The 20,153-nt window shown below is 42.9% G+C and overlaps 1 protein-coding gene across 2 annotated transcripts; it reads left to right on the forward strand.

Moving 5' to 3' along the window:
• The first annotated feature begins 54 nt into the window (after positions 1-54).
• On the forward strand, positions 55-19,596 carry SPAG5 (sperm associated antigen 5). 2 transcript variants are annotated; one of them, XM_019731414.3, is made up of 24 exons: positions 55-212; positions 423-548; positions 6,627-7,798; positions 7,904-8,078; positions 11,444-11,518; positions 11,766-11,858; positions 11,951-12,085; positions 12,299-12,418; positions 12,543-12,635; positions 12,736-12,849; positions 13,209-13,302; positions 13,458-13,605; positions 13,680-13,782; positions 13,961-14,094; positions 14,294-14,432; positions 17,094-17,199; positions 17,364-17,450; positions 17,709-17,829; positions 17,933-18,044; positions 18,421-18,501; positions 18,666-18,821; positions 18,902-18,976; positions 19,107-19,187; positions 19,405-19,596. In XM_019731414.3, the coding sequence occupies exons 1-24, from the start codon at positions 162-164 to the stop codon at positions 19,474-19,476; spliced, it is 3,663 nt and encodes a 1,220-aa protein (XP_019586973.3). In that variant the 5' UTR covers positions 55-161; the 3' UTR covers positions 19,477-19,596. The 2 variants fall into 2 exon arrangements, with proteins under 2 accessions (XP_019586973.3, XP_074175814.2); XM_074319713.2 differs by lacking the exon at positions 12,736-12,849 and having other exon boundaries at positions 56-212.
• Positions 19,597-20,153: the final 557 nt, after the last annotated feature.

Genomic DNA, 20,153 nt, shown 5'->3' on the forward strand with positions numbered 1-20,153 from the left:
ACCGTCAGCCGGGCTTGATTACTGAGCGGACGCGCCAGCCTGACGCCCTGAGGCTCCGCAGCCAATCGGTAAGCGTGGAGCAGTTTCAAATAAAGGCGACGGGTGAACTGGCCGTCGACTCTTGGGTCTGCGAGGTTTTCGTTCTGTGTTCTGTGTTAAAAATGTGGAGGGTGAAAAAACTGAACCTTAGCCTGTCGCCTTCCTCGCAACCGGTGAGCGGGAGAGCCTCATGGAGAAAGACTGCTGGGTCGAGCCTGGGGCCGGGGGTTGGGGGTGGGGGGCGTGGAGTGTTCTGTTGATCCTGCCGCTTCCGCGCGACTGGAGTAGGAGTCTCTTATTGACCTGTGAGCTTCTTAGGGAGGGAGAAAGGGCGGGCTGGCAGAGCCCAGGTTTGTTCACACTTTCCGTTCTTTCTTTCTCAGGGAACACCAGCTATGAGAACTCCTCTCCGAGAACTTAACCTGCAGCCCGGTGCCCTCACCAGCTCTGAAAAAGAGCCCCCGATATGCTACTCGCTGCCCCCATCACTGTGCAAACTGGGGCTGCAGGTGAGATTCGCCTGGCCATCTTCTCAACTGGGCTCTTTGCCGAGGCGGAGAGCTCAGAGGAACAGAGGGCCAGAGCTGGAACGTAATTAATAACGATAATGAAGTCTTCTACCTCAGTGACATCCATTTACAGCTATTCAGGCCAACAGAGAGGTGCCCTAGGGTGGTTAAAGAAAATCCACTGAGAACATGCACCTCTATTTAGCTGCTAGATTTTATCACCTCCTCCCCCGTTCAATCTCCCGAAACTACATAGAAATACTACCACTTTGGTCAGTAGTCTCCCTCTAACATGGGCTCATACAGAGGTCAGAGTGAGGCAATAGCCCTCCATCCTATTCTTTCTCTTTCTGATAATGAGAACTATATAGTTTACCATATGTTCCTTCTTGCTCTGGCGACTGGAAGGCTCCGGGTCAAATTTGATCATCAGGTATAGATAGCTACTGTTACTCCTTGAAATAGGAAGATTTGCTTCCCTTTTTTTGACCATGATTTTGTATTTCATTAACCTGATCAATTGACCAATTGATCTCCATTCTTTTTCATGAAGTCTGAATTATTTTTGGAAGGAGATGGGATGTAAATAAAGTAGGTTAGAGGAGGAAAGAAGAATATATAAAGACAGATGGTAGCCTGAGTAAATATGTATGAAGGTAGCAGTCTTTCTTGAAAAACTCTAACACCTACTGTCCAATAGAACTTTCTGGGATGATGGAAATATTTGATTATTTGTGCTATCCAGTGTGGTAGCTATTAATTACGTGACTGTTGAGCACTTGAAAGGTAGCTAATGTGACTGAGGAACTAAATTTTTAGTTGTATTTAATTTTAATTTAAATAGCTACATGTGGGTAGTGGCTACTATTAATATATTAGCCAGTATAGCTTAGGTAGAAAAGAAATAAGTACTAAGTGGGAACTGATCTTCATAGAGCTTATAGAATTTAACCATAGCCATTTGATCACAGTAGGAATTTAGGATTCTCTACTCTCCTAATTAGAGGGCTTGCTACCTGCTGATATAGTTGGAAAAGAGTTTTTTTGCTTTTAAAAATTTTGATTATTTATGTAATATTAATTGTTTGAAACATTTGCACAATGTATAAATAATAAGAAAAAATATGTTTCTGTTATCTTAGATAACTACCATAATATATTTGAAAATCCTTTCTAGCATCTCTTTGTGTGTGTCTGTTTGTATATGTTTATACATACACTCATCCATAGTAGATTATTATACTTTTTTATCAAGGCATTTTTTTTTTTTTCCTTTTTTGCTCTCTCTCGTTTTTGTTGCTTAACTTCACTTTTCCTCTCATTTGCCCTTCCTCTGGAATTTATCCCTCCTACACTTGTCCTGCTCTTCCCAAGTAACCAATTCATTTTAACATCCTGATATGTATCCTTTCATATTTTTTCTGTGTTCTTTTAATAATATGCAAACATGCAAAATTATTAATAAATCACAATATATAGTCAATTCTTATTAGTAATTATTTTCTATAAAGTCTCTGTGAACACTTAATTAGCAAATACTGAACTGATGCTCCTAGGGAAAACACAGGGTTATGTTCCTGCAAACTTCTGATCAAACATTTGCGTTAACCAATCAATACATAACCTTATTTTATGTGTGTTTATGTTTTAAAACACTTTATCTAATATATATTGTCGATTCATTAACATTGCACTCATGCCTGAATAAAGCTTGTGTAATGCACATAAAACACATCACTGCTTTCTTGCACTTAGCAGCACTTGAGCACTATGTTTGGGGGCCATTTAAAACAGCAAAATCACCAACAGAAAGCACAGAAATGTGAAAACCGTGGCACTAAATAGATTATGAAAAGGACATTAGTATGACAGCTAAAATAAGAAGGCAGAATGTCACCTTGTTCTCTTTCAGCTGGGAATGTGTGTTTCATGTGATTCATATTTTTCGCCACTCTGCATGTCCACAGATGATCAAAAGTGCTGCAAATACTGATTTTGGGGTTACAAATAAATTTTAGTGCGTATGCAATTTCACAAATACTGAATGCATAAAAAATGAGGATCGACTGTATATATTTCTCTGTATGTTGCTTTTTTCATTCAACAATGTGGTGCAAATCCCTCCAAGTCAAAAAAGCACAAAAATTTGAAAACTATGACATAAAGAGTTGATGTAGAACTAATCCATAAGATGCTATGGTATGCATGAATCATAATTCATAAATGGTTATTTGTTTCATTTTTTTGGCTTCTATAAACTGTTAACATAAATATCTTTAAGCATGTATTAGGTACTGATACTTTTATTTTAATGAGATACATTTTCAGGAGTAGGATTGGGTTGAAGGAAAGATGTTTTTCATTGTAATAAATTTTGCCAGATTACTATCTGAAATAGCTATTTCTCCAGTATTGTATAAGGATATCCATTTCCCCACATCACTTCTTGTGGTAGTTGTTAGAGACCTTTAAAATTTCAGCCGGTCTGATGTGGAATCCCATTGTTATTTTAACTTGCATTTTCTTGACTACCATTGAGTGAATCTTTCTTTATATGTGTGTTGGTTATTTGGATTTGCTCTTTTGTGAAATGCTTATTTTATGTTATTTGCTCATTTTTCTATTGGGTTGTTACTCTTTTTAGTCATTTTATAAGTGTTCTTTGTATATTATAGTCATCCTGTGTCATGCTTTCTAGCTAGTTTATAATTTTCTTTTTTTTATCTTTAATTCAGGGGTTATTTAGGAGTGGTTCCTAATTTCCAAGTGCTTAAAAACCTTTTTCTGTCACCTTTTAAATTTATTTCCTTGCATTATGATCAGATTATAATTTATTTTCTTTGTAGCCAACTATAGGATGAATTTTTCTAAGTGTTCCATGAACATATAAAAAAAGCATATTTGCTATTCAAAGGATGTCAGATTCTATTTATATCCATCAACAGATAGTTAATTATTCTGTCCTTTCATGTTTTTTAGTCTGCCAGATCTGTTGAGTTTTGAGACAGGTGTTTTAAAGTGATTTTTTAAAAAATTTGTGGTAAGGTACTCATAACATAAAACCTACTATCTTGACCATTTTTAAATGCACAGTTCCATAGTGTTGCAGCCATTCTCTAGAACTCTTTCCATCTTTCAAAACTAAAACTATACTCATTAAACAACTTCCTATTTTCCCCTACCCGAGCCCCTGGCAACCACCTTTCAACTTTCTGTCTCTATGAATTTTACTACTCTAGGAACCTCATGAAAGGAATCATACAGCATTTGTTCTTTTGTGACTGGCTTATTTCACTCAGCATAATGTCTTCAAGACTCATTCATGTTGTAGCATGTGTCAGAATTTCCTTCCTTTTCAAGGCTGAATAATATTCCACTGTATGTATACATCACATTTTGTTTATCTATTCATCTGTCAAAGGACACTTGGGTTGCTTTTGCCTTTTGGCTATTCTGAATAATGCTGTAGTGCAGATAGGTGTACAAATATCTCTTTTGGATCCTACTTTCAATTCTTTTGGGTGTATTTTGAAGAACTGCCATACTGTTTTCATAGCAGTTGCACTATTTTACATGCCAACCAACAGTGCATAAGGGTTCCAATTTCTTCACACCCTCACCAACACTTACTATTTTCTGTTTTGGTTTTTCTTTTTTGATAGTGACCATCTTCTAATGGATGTGAGATGTTATCTCATTGTATTTTTTATTTGCATTTTCTTAACTATTAGTGATGTTGAGCATCTTTTCATGTGCTTATTGGTCATTTGTATATTTTCTTTGGAGAAAATGTCTATTAAAATACTTTGCCTGTTTTTAAGTTGGGTTATTTATTTTTTTGTTGTTGAGTTGTAGGAGTTTTTTAAATATATTCTGGATATTAATCCCTTATCAGTTTTATGATTTGCCAATATTTTCTCCTTAAGAGATTGTTTTAAAGGAATAAATAGGAAGTTGATAAATACAGCAAAAACTTTCAGGTGCACTTCTATATTTAAAAATCTTTGGTTTGGGGGCCCGCCCGGTGGCTCAGGTAGTTGTAGCTCCGTGCTCCTAACTCCGAAAGCTGCCAGTTCAATTCCCACATGGGCCAGTGAGCTCTCAACCACAAGGTTGCCAGTTTGACTCTTCGACTCCCGCAAGGGATGGTGGGCTCTGCCCCCTGCAACTAGCAACGGCAACTGGACCTGGAGCTGAGCTGCACCCTTCACAACTAAGACTGAAAGGACAATAACTTGACTTAGAAAAAAAAAGTCCTGGAAGTACACACTGTTCCCCAATAAAGTCCTGTTCTCCTTCCCCAATAAAATCTTAAAAAAAAAAAAATACCATAAAAAATCTTTGGTTTGTATATTTAGCTTCTAGGTCATTTAGTGCAGATTGATTTATGTTTTTTATATCATATATCTTCAATTTTGTCTTTTATCCTAATAGTGCTATAACCTTACATCCTACCTTGTTTGATATTAATATTGCTTCCTCTGCTCTCTTTGTTTGCTTTTGCCTGGTATCTCTTTGCAATCCCTTTATTTTCTACTTTTCCTTTAGCACTTTGAAAGAAAAACTTCTAAAAATTGAAATAAAGTACTTGAAAGTACGTAAAATGTACAGCTTTACAAATTTGTATAAAGTGCACATCATTGTAACCAATATTCAGGACAGTAAATAGGACATTGCCAGGATATCAGAAACCCTTTTTAGCTCAATATTGTGTTTTAAAGTTTCATTCACCTTTGTAAATGAGAAATTTCATGTAAGTCTGATTTTTTTTTTTTTTTTTTAATAATTGGTCATTCTATCTAAAGCTTCAAAAATAGTCTTGCCTTCCTTGTAATTCAGAAATGTTATCTTTTCTTTTTTCTTGTTAAGCGTGCTTGAAACTTGATGAGCCATTTCAATCTGCAAACTCAGGTCTTTCTTAGAGAGATTTTCTTCTAATATTTGTTAATCAGTGCCTCACCTGTATGTATTCTTTTTTCTTCTGGAACTTGTTTTAGTCACATATTAGGTTTATTGGATTTATCTTCCACCTTTCTTGCTTTTCTCTCAGATTTACATTTCTTTGCTTCAAGATATTTCTTCCATTTGATTGTCCAGACCAGTAATTCCAGTCTCAACTCTGACCATCCTTTTTCAATTAATTTTACTGAAATTTTTTGTTTAAAAGTAATATTTATTATTTGCAGAATGTGTGTGTGTGTGTGTGTGTGTGTGTGTGTGTGTGTGTATGTATGTTACTCGGATCCTTTTACATGGTTCAGATTGTCACTGTTTCTTCCATCAGTTGTGTTTTGTTAGGGTTTACCTTTTCTGTCTTAGGGTTTGTCCTTTCTCTGGCTACCAGATCCACTTAAGGACATTCATATTTTCCTTTTCTTGTTCATTGAGTCTCAGGACCAGCCACCCTGCATGTGGTGGAAGGTGCAGTGGTCTTTGTCCTGGGGACCATCGGTAGGAAGGTTGTGAGTCTCTTATCAGGGCACCAGGAGGAAATCTCCACTCTTTATTCTCATCTGCTACGAGAGCTAGAGCTCTTCAGATCCCAAGTGTTGAATCCATTCAACCCATGTATTCCGGACACCCTGCGCTCTTGGGGTCAGGGAGACGAGGTCACTGACACAGGTTGATGTTGCCCTCTCTCCGTAGGGTCTGTGGATCTCTGGGCCAAGTGCTTTCTAACTGTTTCCCAATAAATCTTTTACCAACTCTAGATTCTGACGGAGCTTGAGCCTAGGGATCCCTCGTACCTATTCCCCCCTAGAAGTGGATTGGAGTTATAATCAGAGAGGAGTGGGGTTGCTTTCAAGCTATCACCTCCCTGTGATATAGATAAATTATCTCAGCTTTGTTTATACTGTAGACTGTTTCACTTGGAAGGACCCAAAATGGCTTCCCAGTTTTTCTTTCTCTGCTCTTGGGTCTCTGTAGTGAGCAGCTGGCTTAGCCAAGTTCTTACCTAAGCAGACGTAATGAGAACTCTTTTCTTTTTTTGAGTTCAGACAGTATCCTGCACCCATAATTGTGTGTTGGGAACCAGCATTGACTGCCTTAGTCAACTTCTTTTGTTTCCTTTGGCAGGAAGACAGCAACAACTCGTCTCCACTGGATTTTGAAAATGCTAAGATGACAGACTCCCCATCAGAACAGTTCAGCCATCCATCAAAGTGGCTAGAAGCTTGTCAACATGAATCAGATGATCAGCCCCTAAATCTGATTCCCCAAACCAACTCTGCTCCCAAAACGTTTGGGGAAGCAGGAGACCCACTGAACAACAATGTGATTAAAACTGGGGTCTGTGTACCCTCCCCAGGAGGGCTGCAGCAAGACATTACACTTGAGGCCCCTTTAGATACTATGGTAGCAACAAACAGTTTTCCTCCAGATGAGCCTTTGAGGCCAGGAGATCTGCTGAGACAGGGGGTGGCAGCCTGCGTTGAAGACAGCCTTGCAGTTCCCGCTATGCCTGAGAAACCTACGTTTCAGAATCCTCCGTCCTATCTCTTGGAATATCCACCAAATCCCTGTTCTGAGCAACACCTACACTGCTCCAAGGAAAGCCCAAGAGATAGTAGGACTGAGGCTGTGCCCGAGGACTTAGTCTCTTCTGACAGGAATGCCTTCTTGCATTCCTTCATGCTCTGCCTTTCCCCTTCACCTGCCTTAGCAGCACATTTCCCTGTCAGTCACATGGACCCACGGGAGGACACTGTAGAGCACAGAGCTATAGAGGAAAGAGAAATGAGCTTCCCCGCACTCATTGAGGAGGCTGAATTGGGAGATCAAGCACTTGTCTCAAATGTGGAAGATATTCCATCCTCTTGCCTGACCCTGAATCCAGGAGAAATGGAATCCCAGGCAGCTCCAGGCCCAGCCTTAGAAGATGCTGGTAGGATTCTCATCTCGGATACAGGGCCCCTGAATCCAGGAGAAATGGAATCCCAGGCAGCTCCAGGCCCAGCCGTAGAAGATGCTGGTAGGATTCTCATCTCGGATACAGGGCCTTGGATGTCCCCACTGACCTGGCTGGAAAAAGGTGTAAATACCTCGGTCATGCTAGAAAATCTCCGCCAGAGCTTATCCCTTCCCTCTGTGCTTCGGGATGCCGCAACTGGCACTACCCCTCTCTCTACTTGCTCGGTGGGGACTTGGCTTACTCCCCCAGCACCACAGGAAAAGAGTTCAAACACATCCCAGGCAGGCCTGGAGGGCACCAAAGACGGTACTTCTGAGAGGGAGCATCTCCTATGGGGGTAAGTGTCCCTATATCCTGTGCCTCCTGGGCTCCATTAACCTGGATCTGCCACTTCCATCTTTTGCCCTGCCTTTTTTCTCCTCATGTTCTCTTCCTGCTGCAGCCATCCTCCAGATCTCACTGCCTTATCACGACATGACCTGGAAGGTAACCTGATGAACTCTCTTGTCATTCTGGAGGTTCTCTCCTGCCAGCTGCGGAACTGGAAGAGCCAGCTCACTACCCCTCACCCAGAAGTTCAAGACAGTAGCACACAGATTGACACCTCTCCCAATGGGGTAAGAAAGTTATTCCCAAAGCGTGGAGAAGTCCAGTGGGCCCTTTTCCTCAGAATTTAAGCTGCCAAGCTGCCAGAGGGCAAAGGAGACTCCTTAACCACAGGTTCATTCTTAGAATGTATATAAAAGTTGTGAATCTGGAAAATCACTTAAAACTGTGGGTACTCACTATACTACTGGGGTACATCAAGACTTTGCAAGGGACTGCAAGCAAAGAAAGCTTTAAAGGAATCGGTTTCTAGATCTTCATCTTCCAAACGTACTCTACGAATTCTTTTATTTCCTACTTCCCCATTCTCAATTGCACTTGCCCACGTCATTGAAGAAGAGCCTATTTACTATCTATCCTGAATCTTCCATTGTCAAGGGATAACAATCAAGTGACAATAGAAAATACTTGTGTACATGCTGAGCAAGTGAATGACTGCAATGATCACATAACACATCATTTTTGCATGCTTTCAACAAAATTGACGGAAGGCTTTAATTATAATAGTGGATCATTAAACATTTTTAATAAAAGTTCACTATAAGATTTTTGGCATATATCTACAAATGAGCTTCTACAATTGAGTGACATGCCCTTCTTCCCTTCTTTCATTCCTACTTATTCTTATTATTTATGTGAAGATTTCTCAGTGCTTACATCTAGAAGGATGGAAAATAGAATTGTTGCTGAACCATGTCTTAGTGTAGGAATTATAGTAATCCGCAGACATGACTAATAAGGGGAGGGACGGTCCATCCATTTCATTAATAGATGATTATCAAAATTTTACTAGGCGTGTTTGTGATTTTATTAAAATTATAATATTACAATGATTAGTATACAACTGATGAAAATATTTCTTCATCCACAAGAAAGTTTTTTTTACTTAAAAGCATATGGTCAGAGGAGTTTAAAAGAAATTTTAATTTAAATATAGATGAACTTTTGTTGTTGAAGATACACTGATTAATAACAAACTTTCAAGTAGAAAAATATATTACATTAATGATAAAATTCTGAAAGGAGTGAAAATATAGGTTCAAGGAGAAAAAGGAATGATACAAAATTTCTGGCTGTTAAAGAAGAGCTTGTTTGTGTATTTTTTAAAGGTATAAAATAGGTATTAAATCATTAAGGTGTATGTAGTATTTATACCATTGGATATATTTGAGTGATTGCAGTTTTATCTCAAACTGTCAATATTTATAAAATGGTGGAAATTATTGTCTTTGTAACAATTTAAACAAGGGTACTTAGACTTTCAAAATTATTATAGCAGATAGGAGAGGAAAACAGTTTAAAGACCAGTGTTCTAGAGGACTAGCTGTGACAACATGGCTGAGGAAGGAAGGGAATGGTGTTAGGGGAAGGAACTGAGAGCCTCACTGTTTTGGCTGGTGAGCTTAATAGGTGGCTGCTGCTAAGCTGTTCTCCAAATGCCCAAAGACCTCCTTTGGGATGAAAATATCCTCAAATAATGACTTTACCTTTTGCCAAAATCCTGGAAACCTTAGGCTCATCATTCCTCTAGCTGCTCAATTTTTCTCCTGTGTTTTCTTATTTCTGTATCCTTTCCTCTTGCCCTTGATCTTGTTCCCCATCCCTGAATCGGCCTTGTACCTCCTTGCCCTGAAGCTTGCCAAATCCCTCTGGAGTCCACTGAAGCAGAACCAAAGAGGGGAAATGACAGCATCTCCAGCCATCCCCTATCACAGTGCCGTGTCCTTGCCGCTTGGCTGCCTCCTTCACACTAATCTCATCACCTGACTGCCCAGCTCTGAACAGTATGTGCGCCTTGACCAGGGCTCACGGGTCCTCCGGTCCTCCGTGCTTTACTGCACGACGCAGCAGGGAATGATGACTGCTTTGCTGGGGAGGGGGGCGATGAACTCCGAGAGCTCTGCCTCCTCAAATCCAGGCCGCTGGAACAGTGACTCAGCACTCCTGCTCCTGCAGTTGGTTTTTCCCACATGATGGCTGCCTTTTAGCAGTAATGAGGGCTCCTCACTTTTCTCTCAGAACTTGAAAGTCTTTCTATAGCTCTGCTGCCTGTGAAATCACATGTATCTACTCTACATAGCACACTAAGATTTTTTTCTGCCCCAAGATAATGAACAGTTAGAGAATAAGAAAATAAAAATGACTAATAAATAATGTGAGGAGGTTACTGTTACTGGTAATCAGAGAAATGCAAATTGAAACAATGAGATGCTATTTTCTTCTGACAAAATAGCAAAGAATAAAATAGATAATGCTAGTAAGCCTTTTCCTATTGCCAGTAGGATATAAGTTCAATAGTTTTTGAAGGCAATTTAAGTAACACCCTTAAAGCAGTTCAAACTTTTTGACCCAGTAACTCCACTTCTAAGGATATATCCTAAAGGGGAAAAATTCTGTATAAAGATGGTAACTTTTTTTAAAATAGTGAAAAAAATATAGTAAATTAATGGTATATTATGTTACCATAAGCTAGGATTTTCTGCAGTCATTTAAAAGTATGTTTATGAAGAGTTTTTAATAACACGGGAAAATAAGTTTAATATAAGTTCAAGGTTTTTAAAGAAAGGAAATCAGAGTTCAGATAACCTCTGAGAGGCTTTGAGGTGAGGTAAAATATCAGCAGAAGTTAAAAATGGGTGGTACTCCACTCTGACAGGCCCCTCTAAAGCAGATATCCCAGTCTTAGGCTATTCCAGGGAGGAGAGTGAATATAAATTCAAGACTAAATAACATTAGTATAATAAAATTAAGTAATAAAAGCAAGACCCCAAATTTATGTGTATATTATAATCTCAGTTGTGCTTTTTCTTAAGCATTGCTGTCTTTCATCAAATCTAAGACATTATCAATGTTAAGATGCATCCCAATTTCAGTGGTGTTGACATGTAAAAAGATAAATCATCTTAGAATTCACTGAATATAATTTCTTTCTAAATCAGTAGTCTACGAATCCCATCCCCCCCCCCCCCACACACACACACACACCGGAGGGAAGTAATATACTCATCAGTTATAGCAAATCCGTCCAGCAAGGAAATCTAGTGTGGAGGTATATCAAAATCTCTTGGGGTAGATGCTATACTGTTGGTTAAGAATCACTGCTCTAGGTGGTAAAATCAGTAATGATTTCTTTTTCCATTTTATTCATTTTTTATATTTCCAAAATTTTACTATAAACACATATTATTCTTATAATTACAGGAAAAAAAGGTTATTTTAAAAGGAGAATTTTACCTACCTCTGAATTTTTTTCTGACTTGGAGCCTTGCTCCTGTTTTTCCTAGGAAAGACTTCTGGATCTCAGAGGGTGGGACGGGGAATGAGGTGTTAGTGGTACATGCTGCCTATGCAAAAGGAACTCTGTTTCTCTGGCTAGATAAGTAAGAAAGCTCAGCATCTTCAGGAGAACCAAGAGATTGGACAAGCTCTGCAGCAAGCCAGGAATGTCATGGTAAGTGTTGACTGACCTTAAACCACCACTGAGTGTCCTGTGCACAGCAAGAATGGAGAATCCTGGGTGGTTAGCGGGTGGCGGTACTTAGCCGTGGGAGTGAAGGGAAGTTTTCAAATCTTCGTTAAGGATAGCTCCTCCCTATTGGAGCTTGACATTGGGATCAGTGGCTTTTCTCCCCAGTGTTCCTGCTTATTTCCTGTTTAGTGACTTTATTTGATCTAGCCAGCCATCTTTCCCTCTACAGCAGTCATGGGTGCTGGTCTCTAAAGAGCTGATATCCTTGCTTCACCTGTCTCTGTTGCACTTAGAAGAAGATAAAACTACTGTGAGTCAGGAGGTAAGCAGCATGAAGATGAAGGCAGAGGCCTCATGGGACTGAAAGCCAAAAAGCAAAGGAACCAGACACAGCATCTGATTGTTATCTTGTAGTCTCGGCGTGCAGAAACCTTGGTCTCCTGCTGTTTTGATGTGTTGAAGAAATTGAGAGCAAGGCTCCAGAGCCTCAAAGCAGAAAGGGAAGAGGCAAAGCTCAGAGAGGAAATGGCCCTCAGAGGCAAGGATGCGGTAAGGTGTCCGGCTTTTGTTCTTGGATTTGGGAGGTCTCTTCTTCAGGGTTCCTACAGGAACACAAATTCACTTGAGACACAGATGGATGGCCTAAGAACTTCCTGCCCTGGGGAATAATGAACTAAACTACTGGTGTGGTGGATAGTTATGGCTTTTTGTGCTGTTTCCCTCCTCTGCCCACTGTGTCCTCGCAACCTTTTCCCTAAACAGGCAGAGACAGTGCTAGAGGTTTTCTGTGCACACGCCGTCCAGCGCATCAGCCAGCTGGAACAGGACCTGGGATCCATGGGGAAATTCAGAGGACTCTTGAAGGAGACCCAGACCCAACTGGTAATTTGAGGGTGTTTTCTTTCCTGAGATCCATGCTGATACACTGGGAGGATGGTCACATCGCCCCACTTTGCTGTATCCAGAGGGAAGGGGGCCCCCTCCATAGGTACTCGTTCTCGTGTAGGTGGGTCTTCATACTGAGCAAGAAGAGTTGGCTCAGCAGACAGCGACTCTTACTTCAGACTTGCAACAGGACTGGACATCCATGCAACTGGATGTGAGTATTCAGGGCCACCATACCACTCCTTGACTCACAGCCAGCCGCATTAGGAGCCTTGCCTCGAGGGCTCGGCTGACCTGCTTGCTTCCCCTGGTAGTATATAACATGGACAGCTTTGCTGAGCCGGTCTCGACAACTCACGGAGAAACTCACAGCTAAGAGTCGGCAGACCTTGCAGGAACGTGATGCCGCCATTGAGGAAAAACAGCAGGTACAGCCCAGGAGTGGGGACTGCTTAGGCCTGGTTTCTGCCTCCTCCTCCTCTACAGGACTTTCTAATGAATGGTATCGTTAGTCTCTTACTCTGGACCTGTCTTTTTCTACCCTGTGGGTTTAGATACCAGCCAGGTCCCTTCACTGTAATATGGCCTCGGGCCCAGTGGTTTCCTTTGCCTTTCAGCACCTTCTTCAGCAACTTTTCTCCTGTTTCTACTTTTTCCTGAGGATCAGCCTTATTTGCTACAGTGTTGCTCCCCAGGAGCAAGGTGGTTTGCTGTTCTGTCCAGAAAGAGAAGCTGGACTAAGTCCTAGGACTTATGCTTCAAGAGGAAAACTATCTTTTCTTCCTAGGTTTCCAGGGAGCTGGAACAAGTCTCTACCCAGTTAGAGGACTGCAGAAGCCAAATAGAACAACTGCAGTTAGAAAACAGTCGCCTAGCAACAGGTGTGTATGCATGCATGCAAGCAAGCAGTTGTGCTCTGCTGAGACTTGGGGTGTGGTAGTAGAGCCAGAAAGTGCTCTAGAACACTTTGGAGCAGAAGTGTGGGGAGGTTCTGGCTCGGTGACCACATGGTGTCATTAGGATCCTTTTGTTCTAGATCTCCGGGCTCAGCTGCAGAGTCTGGCCAGCATGCACAGTCAGCTAGAGGAGCTACAGAGTCAGCATGCCCACTGTACCCAGGACCTGGCCGTGAAGGATGAGTTGCTCTGCCAGCTTACCCAGAGCAACGAGGAGCAGGCTACTCAGTGAGTTCCTACCAGGTGACAGTAGGTGTCCCAGGATATAGGACCAGTGGGATCTAATACAAGGTGTCTGGCAGATGGCAAAAAGAAGAGATGGCACTAAAACACATGCAGGCAAAGCTGGAGCAACAACATGCTGTCCTGAGCAAGGAGCTGCAGGATCTAAAGGAGACGCTGGAGGTGAGGAATATGGGGCAGAGGGTCTGGCAGGAGACTGCTACTTGATGGAATTGAGAAGTCGGAGACTATGCATCAGAAAAATCCTCTGTTCCCACGGCTCTAAAATTTCCCATTTAGACTTATTTTTTCCCCCTCCCTCTCTTGCTTTTTCCCTTCCTTCCTTCTCTTGCCTCCCCAGTTTGCAGACCAAGAGAATCAGGTTGCTCACCTGGAGCTGGGCCAGGTTGAGTGTCAGTTGAAATCCACACTGGAAGTGCTTCGAGAGCGCAGCCTGCAGTGTGAGGAACTCAAGGACACTGTAGAGAACCTGAGGTAGGATTTCTACCTTTCTGTGCTTCCCTTCTAAGTGCTTATCTTTCCCAGGAATCTTCTAGAAGCTAAAGTGTCCAAGGAGGAAATTGTGACAGGTTCCAAAAGACTTTTATTTCCCTCCTTGGATACATCACTGTGTGGGGATTTGGGAGGGGTGCTCAGAGAAGGTTACCTGGTCTCTGTTCCTTCCTTACTTCAGGGCTAAACTGGCTAGCACCATAGCAGAGAACCAGGAGAAAGACCTGGAGAAGACACGTCAGTATTCCCAAGAGCTAAGGGGGCTGACTGAGCAACTGCAGAGCTTGACCCTCTTCCTACAGACAAAATTAAAGGAGAAGGTAGGATTTGGGGATTCCTTCTCGTCCTTCCCTTCCAATCGTATCTTTGAACAAAGATGGTTTTACTTCTTCCTTCCCAATCTATATACCTCTTATTTCCTTTTCTTGCCTTACTGCATTAGTTAGAACTTTCACTACAATGTTGAAAAGGAGTGGTGAGAGGAAACATCCTTACCTTGTACCTGATCTTGGACGGAAAGCTTGGAGTTTCTCACCATTGAGTGGGATATTAGCTGTAATTTTTTTGTAGATATTCCATCAGGTTGAGGAAGTTCCCCTCTATGCCTAGTTTGCTGAGTTTTACCAGTTGTATCTTTATTGTATAGAATGGTCTTCCTAAAACACTACTCTTGTTCCATCTCTGTGACCTTCAGTGACTATCACTTGCCTACAGGGCCTCTTCGGCCTGTCACTCAAACTTTTTTCATCTGTCTCCTACCTCCCTATTATGAACCCTTTACTCCAACTAGACTGCCTGCCTATACACTACACACATGTTCCATCTCCATTCACACTCAGACTCAGACTTCTACCATATCCATCTCCTCTGTCTTCAGACTGGAAATACCTTTTCCTTTCCTATGAAACTACTCCCTAATTCATTTTCTTCTTTGGAATGTTCCCAAATCACGTGGACTCAGTGATCTCCTCCTATATTCCTCACGAACTTACTCTCCTTTTGCACTTATATTAGTTTTCCTTGGATGTTTGGTCTCTTCAACTAGACTGTGTTGAAAGAAAGTGGAAATTTAGTATTGCTTCTTTGGCTTCCCTGCAATGCACACTAAACAATAAATGGTTGGTATTTTTCAGAATACAGAATTAATTAGTTTATTCAACAGTTAAAGGTATAGCCAGGATCCTGAAATCTGGAAGTGCTTATGATCTGACCCTCCCCCAGTGTGTACTAGCACAGGAAATGGGAAAGAATCCAGTCTTACAGGGAAGACAGACAGATGTAAACTTGTGCTCATGATAGAGGGCTACATGGATGACTACTGTGGAAGCACAGAGAAAGGAGTAATAGTTCTACCTTTGAGAGTTAGGATGTCTTCTCAAGGCAGGTAACCCTTGGGCAGAGCCTTGAGGCTTAGAAGTTTGTCAGGGGTAGGTACACAGGAAGACCCACCCGGCAGAGGGAACAGTATATGAAAGTCATAGAGGCACTATGTTTAGTTTTCTGTAGTGTCTACCTTGTAACAAGACCTGGTGTTAGGACTACAGGTGAACAAGGCAAGGCCCAGCTCATATGGAAGGTAGCAAGTTTGGGGTCTGGGAAGTACCTCTTTATAATTGGAGTATGGGGCAAGGATGACAGACAAGGCTGGAGAAGTGGGCAGGAGACCAGATTTTGAAGGCTTGAACTAAAGGCAGTTATAGATGGGGTAGAGAGGAGGGGATGAATTGGATGAATTCAGTACATATTTAGGAAGTACAAGTCATAGAACCTGGTGACCAATTTGACTTAGGAGTAAGGTGGAAGAGTAAATGACCTCTAGATTTCTGGAAAGATGGTGACACTCTCTAGAATTGGGGTTGGCAAACTTTTCCTATAAAATGAAATCAAATTAACATTTTCATCTTTGTGAGCCATGTAGTCTCGGTCTCCACTACTCAGCTTTGCTTCCATAGCTCAAGAGCAGCCACAGACAGTATGTAAATGAATGGGTGTGGATGTTTTCCAATAAAAGTTTATTTACAAATAGGTGGCAGCCCACATTTGAACCGCAGACCATCATTTGCTGCCTCCCTTCTCTAGGATCAGAAATACCGGGAGGAAGAGATTGTTGGTGGGTTGGGACAGGGAAAAGGGTGAGTTCAGCTTTATACCTCCTAAATTTCAGGAGCATTCTGAAATTTGGAGCATTCTGGTAGATTTTTCACTGGCAGCTGAGCCTCTGGGTCTGGAGATTGGGAAAAAAATTCAGTTGCGAGAGACAGATTGAAGGGTCATCCATGTAGAAATCGGTATTATTGTGGAGCTCCTGAGGCAAGGCCACCTAGGGAATGGATGAGAGTGGAAAGAGGGCCAAGGATTAACCAGAAGGAGCCCAACAGTTAAGGAAGAAACTCTGGATAGAGAGAAGAAATAGCCAGAAAGGTATGAGGCCTACCTATGAAGGAGAGAGAGTCGTGTCCCAGAAGCTAAGAAAAGGAAGTTTCTAAAGAAGAACATGGTCATCGATTATCAAATAGGTCAGGTAAAATAAGAGGTGAAACATATCTATTGCATTTGAAGGTAAGAATGCCGTTGGTGCACCAAATAAGGAGAATTTTGGTGGACTGGTGGGGCAGAAGCCTGAGTGTGGTGGGCTGCGTGTCAATAGATGGTGGGAATTTTAGGCAAGAAATGTAGGCCCTTCCTCCCTCCCGCCCTTCCTTCCTTCTGTAACTGAAGGGAAAGAGAAAAAGTAGTAGCTAAAAGGAGATTTAAGGTAGGAAAAAGTTTTTTTGTTGTTGTGTGTTTTTTTTTTTTAAGTTGTTGCTTTAGTGAGAGAGAATTAAGTTCAGGAAAAGGAGCTAGTGGAGAAGTTGACGGTAGAGAAGAGAGGTAATAGAACAGCATTCCAGAGGAGGTGGCTGGTCTGGTAAGGACCTGGGAGTTCAGGGAAATCACAGACCCTGAAGAGCAGCTGATTTTGTTTTCTCCTTGGCCCTTAGGCTGAGCCGGAGACCCTCCCGCAAAGCACAGCCTGTGTCCAGCAACACCCTGCGCCCACCAGCAGCACGTTCTTGGGAAGCATCTCGACAGTAATGGCAGACAAAGGTTAAAGGCCCTGGCATTTAGGGGTGGAAAGATTGTGACCCTGTTGATATCTTCAGCTGTTAAAGATGCCCACAAACAGACCTCTCTCTCCCTGGCTTCCGTTTTGGCAGACCCTTGACTGAGTCACAAGGGGGGCCCTCCACCATGATGGGTTTCTGTTTCAGAGCCAGAATCAGCTCCTGTGTCCTTGCTTGGAAGTGACAAGAGTGCTTTCACCCGAGTAGCTTCAGTGGTTTCCCTTCAGCCTACAGGTTAGGATGGGCTCCAGGGATCCTGCCTCATTTCTAGATCAGGGAGTGATGAGAAAGACTAAAGCAGTGAGAAGTGCTTTGCTCTAAAAACCTCAATTCTACTTGGGCTCATTATATTTCTGCCTCCTGGGACCTGTAATGTTCCGGACATTCAAATCCTATGGGTGGGGAACATGGATGAGAGTTGTGGAAATGATGGCTACACAACCCCTTCCAGAGCTAAAGGGCTCTACCTCTATCTAGGACTTTCTCTTGCAGAGACCCCACGCATGGAGAAGAGCCTGGCAGAAATGAATACTATGACTCTGGAGCTTCAGAGCCTGTGTTCCCTGCTGCTAGAGTCCAAAGAAGATGCCATCCGGAGTCTGCAGCAAAAGATGTGAGTGGAGTGCAGTCTTTGTGAGAGAGGTTAGCCCCTTGTGTCAAGGGCCCAGCCAGCCCCCGAGAGGACAAGAATAATGCTGAATTCTTCTCTCCCCTAGTTGTGATTTGCAGGCTAGGCTGCAGGCCCAGGAAGAACAGCATCAGGAAGCCCAGAAGGCAAAGGAAGTGGACATAGAGAAGCTGAACCAGGCCTTGTGCTTGCGTTACAAGGTGAAGGAGGGGCCTAGAAGTGAGGCGATGAAGAACTGGGGCAGCTCTACTGGCCCAGTGGGAGCCATTGTCTCTCGAGGAATCTGGGTGGTGGGGATTTTCCAATCACTGCCCTAGTTTTGCCCTTCCTGGGATCAGACATTTCATATGTCTGGGAATCAGCTATGGGCTGACCCATCTCCCAGGCCGACCTAGAAGTTGGGAACTCTAGCAGAACACTCTCAACACGGAGATGTGCCTTGCCTGACATAGCCCTACAGGAAGTGGAGTGTTACCAGTTGGTAGCACCTGGGTTGAGCACTAAATCCTATCTCCTGGTAAGGGCTGCAAAGAAGCCAGCTCTCTCAGTGCCTTCTTACCTCCCATTCCCTCACAGAATGAAAAGGAGCTCCAGGAAGTGATACAGCAGCAGAATGAGAAGATTCTAGAGCAGATAGACAAGAGTGGCGAGCTCATAGTATGTTCATCATGATGTCTGGCCCTCTGCCTTCTGTGTCACTGGTAGCTAGGATCCCAAACGTGGGCATTGGATCCCCTGGTCTACCTTGTTCACCACATGGGATAAGAAGGATGGAGAGGACCTTTGAGGACTGCTGGATACCTCTCCATTCTCATCCCCAGAGCCTTAGAGAAGAGGTGACCCAGCTTACCCGCTCACTTCGGCGTGCAGAGACAGAGACTAAGGTGCTCCAAGAGACCCTGGCAAGTCAGCTGGACCCCAACTGTCAGCCCATGGCCACTAACTGGATCCAGGAGAAAGTGTGGCTCTCCCAGGAGGTGACTCAGAATTAACAGAGAGGCTGAGCAGCTGGAGGGAGCCCTAGGCTGTGCCCCTACTGATCTGGACATATCTATAGGTGGACAAACTGAGGGTGATGTTCCTGGAGATGAAAAATGAGAAGGAAAATCTCACAGTCAAGTTCCAGAGCCATGTAAGAATTCCCATTCCATTCAAGGGCCATTTCTCACTGCCACTAGCAAGTGTCCTACCATATTCTCCTTGCCCCACAAGCTGTGCTGTTCTTATAAGCGTAGGACTTATGCAACCTGTTTGCTTTCTAGAGAAACATCCTGGAGGAGAATCTTCGGCGTTCTGACAAGGAGTTAAAGAAACTAGATGACATTGTTCAACATATTTATGAGGTAAAGGAGGGAGGGAGTTGATGCAACTAAGGCACCTGATAGAAGGCCTGGCCCCAGAAGGTACTGATGAGCATAGCTCTGCTTTCCAGCCCGTACTGAGAGCTGGGTCTGACTCACTGTTGTAGGTTGCTCTGTGGCTTCCATTTCCTCCCCCCTAACTCAGTGGGTCTTTCCTGAGGCTGTGACCCTGAGCTGCCTTTTCTGCCTCTCTTTCCAGACTCTGCTGTCCATCCCAGAGGTCGTGAGGGGTTGCAAGGAGCTACAGGGGTTGCTGGAATATCTGAGCTAGGAAACTAAAAGCTGGAATCTGTTTCAACCCTTTTTACCTGCAATACTTACCCAACACCAGGACCAACTGGCATACAGCCAAGTAGGATTCATTCTATTTAAATAAAGTATATTTAATGTACTTCTTCAAGCTCAATGAATTTTGTTTCTTGGGTGAGAAGTGGGTGGATAAAGTCAGGGGCGAGGCAGCTTGGCCCTCCTGCCTGGGCACCCTCTACTTATCCCTCCCAATACATCCAGGGCCAAGGTTGGCTGCCCCTCCTCCCTTCTCTTGCTTCCCCAAGTATGCTGGGCACTGGACTGCTTGTTCCCTGGCTCATGGCCTGGCAGGAGAGGGGGAACAGACAAGGCTTCATTCTCTTACTTTCTCCATCCCCCTCCGGGGTAGGCCCTGGTGAATAAGGGGGTGAGGACAGAGAAACTCAGTTCCTTAATTCCTCTGGACCCTCACACTTTGTTGATGCCTCTGTCCCACCTACCCCACCCGTTGTTACTGTGACAGTTAAGATGACTCTCCCTCACCAGACCAAGCTTAATTCCCAATATCCAGCACAGTGCCCTGAACATGGAAAAGGCAGTTGTAGCAGAAATGAGGGCAAAGCCATTTCCTGCCTCTGGAGTCCTGGTGGCTGGGCTCCACGAGGTGGGGGTGGAGGGGACAGTCCACAACAGACTCGG

Source organism: Rhinolophus sinicus, chromosome 12, assembly GCF_057876585.1.
Source record: "Rhinolophus sinicus isolate RSI-liver-muscle chromosome 12, RSI-T2T, whole genome shotgun sequence".
Classification (NCBI taxonomy): domain Eukaryota; kingdom Metazoa; phylum Chordata; class Mammalia; order Chiroptera; family Rhinolophidae; genus Rhinolophus; species Rhinolophus sinicus.

Bases quoted from the DNA above. Each gene is read 5' to 3' on its own strand.
- SPAG5 (XM_019731414.3), top strand. From the start codon at position 162: ATGTGGAGGGTGAAAAAACTGAACCTTAGCCTGTCGCCTTCCTCGCAA. The intron at 8,079-11,443 runs GTAAGAAAGTTA...TTCTCTGGCTAG, and splicing joins TTGACACCTCTCCCAATGGG to ATAAGTAAGAAAGCTCAGCA. The intron at 12,086-12,298 runs GTAAGGTGTCCG...TTCCCTAAACAG, and splicing joins CCCTCAGAGGCAAGGATGCG to GCAGAGACAGTGCTAGAGGT.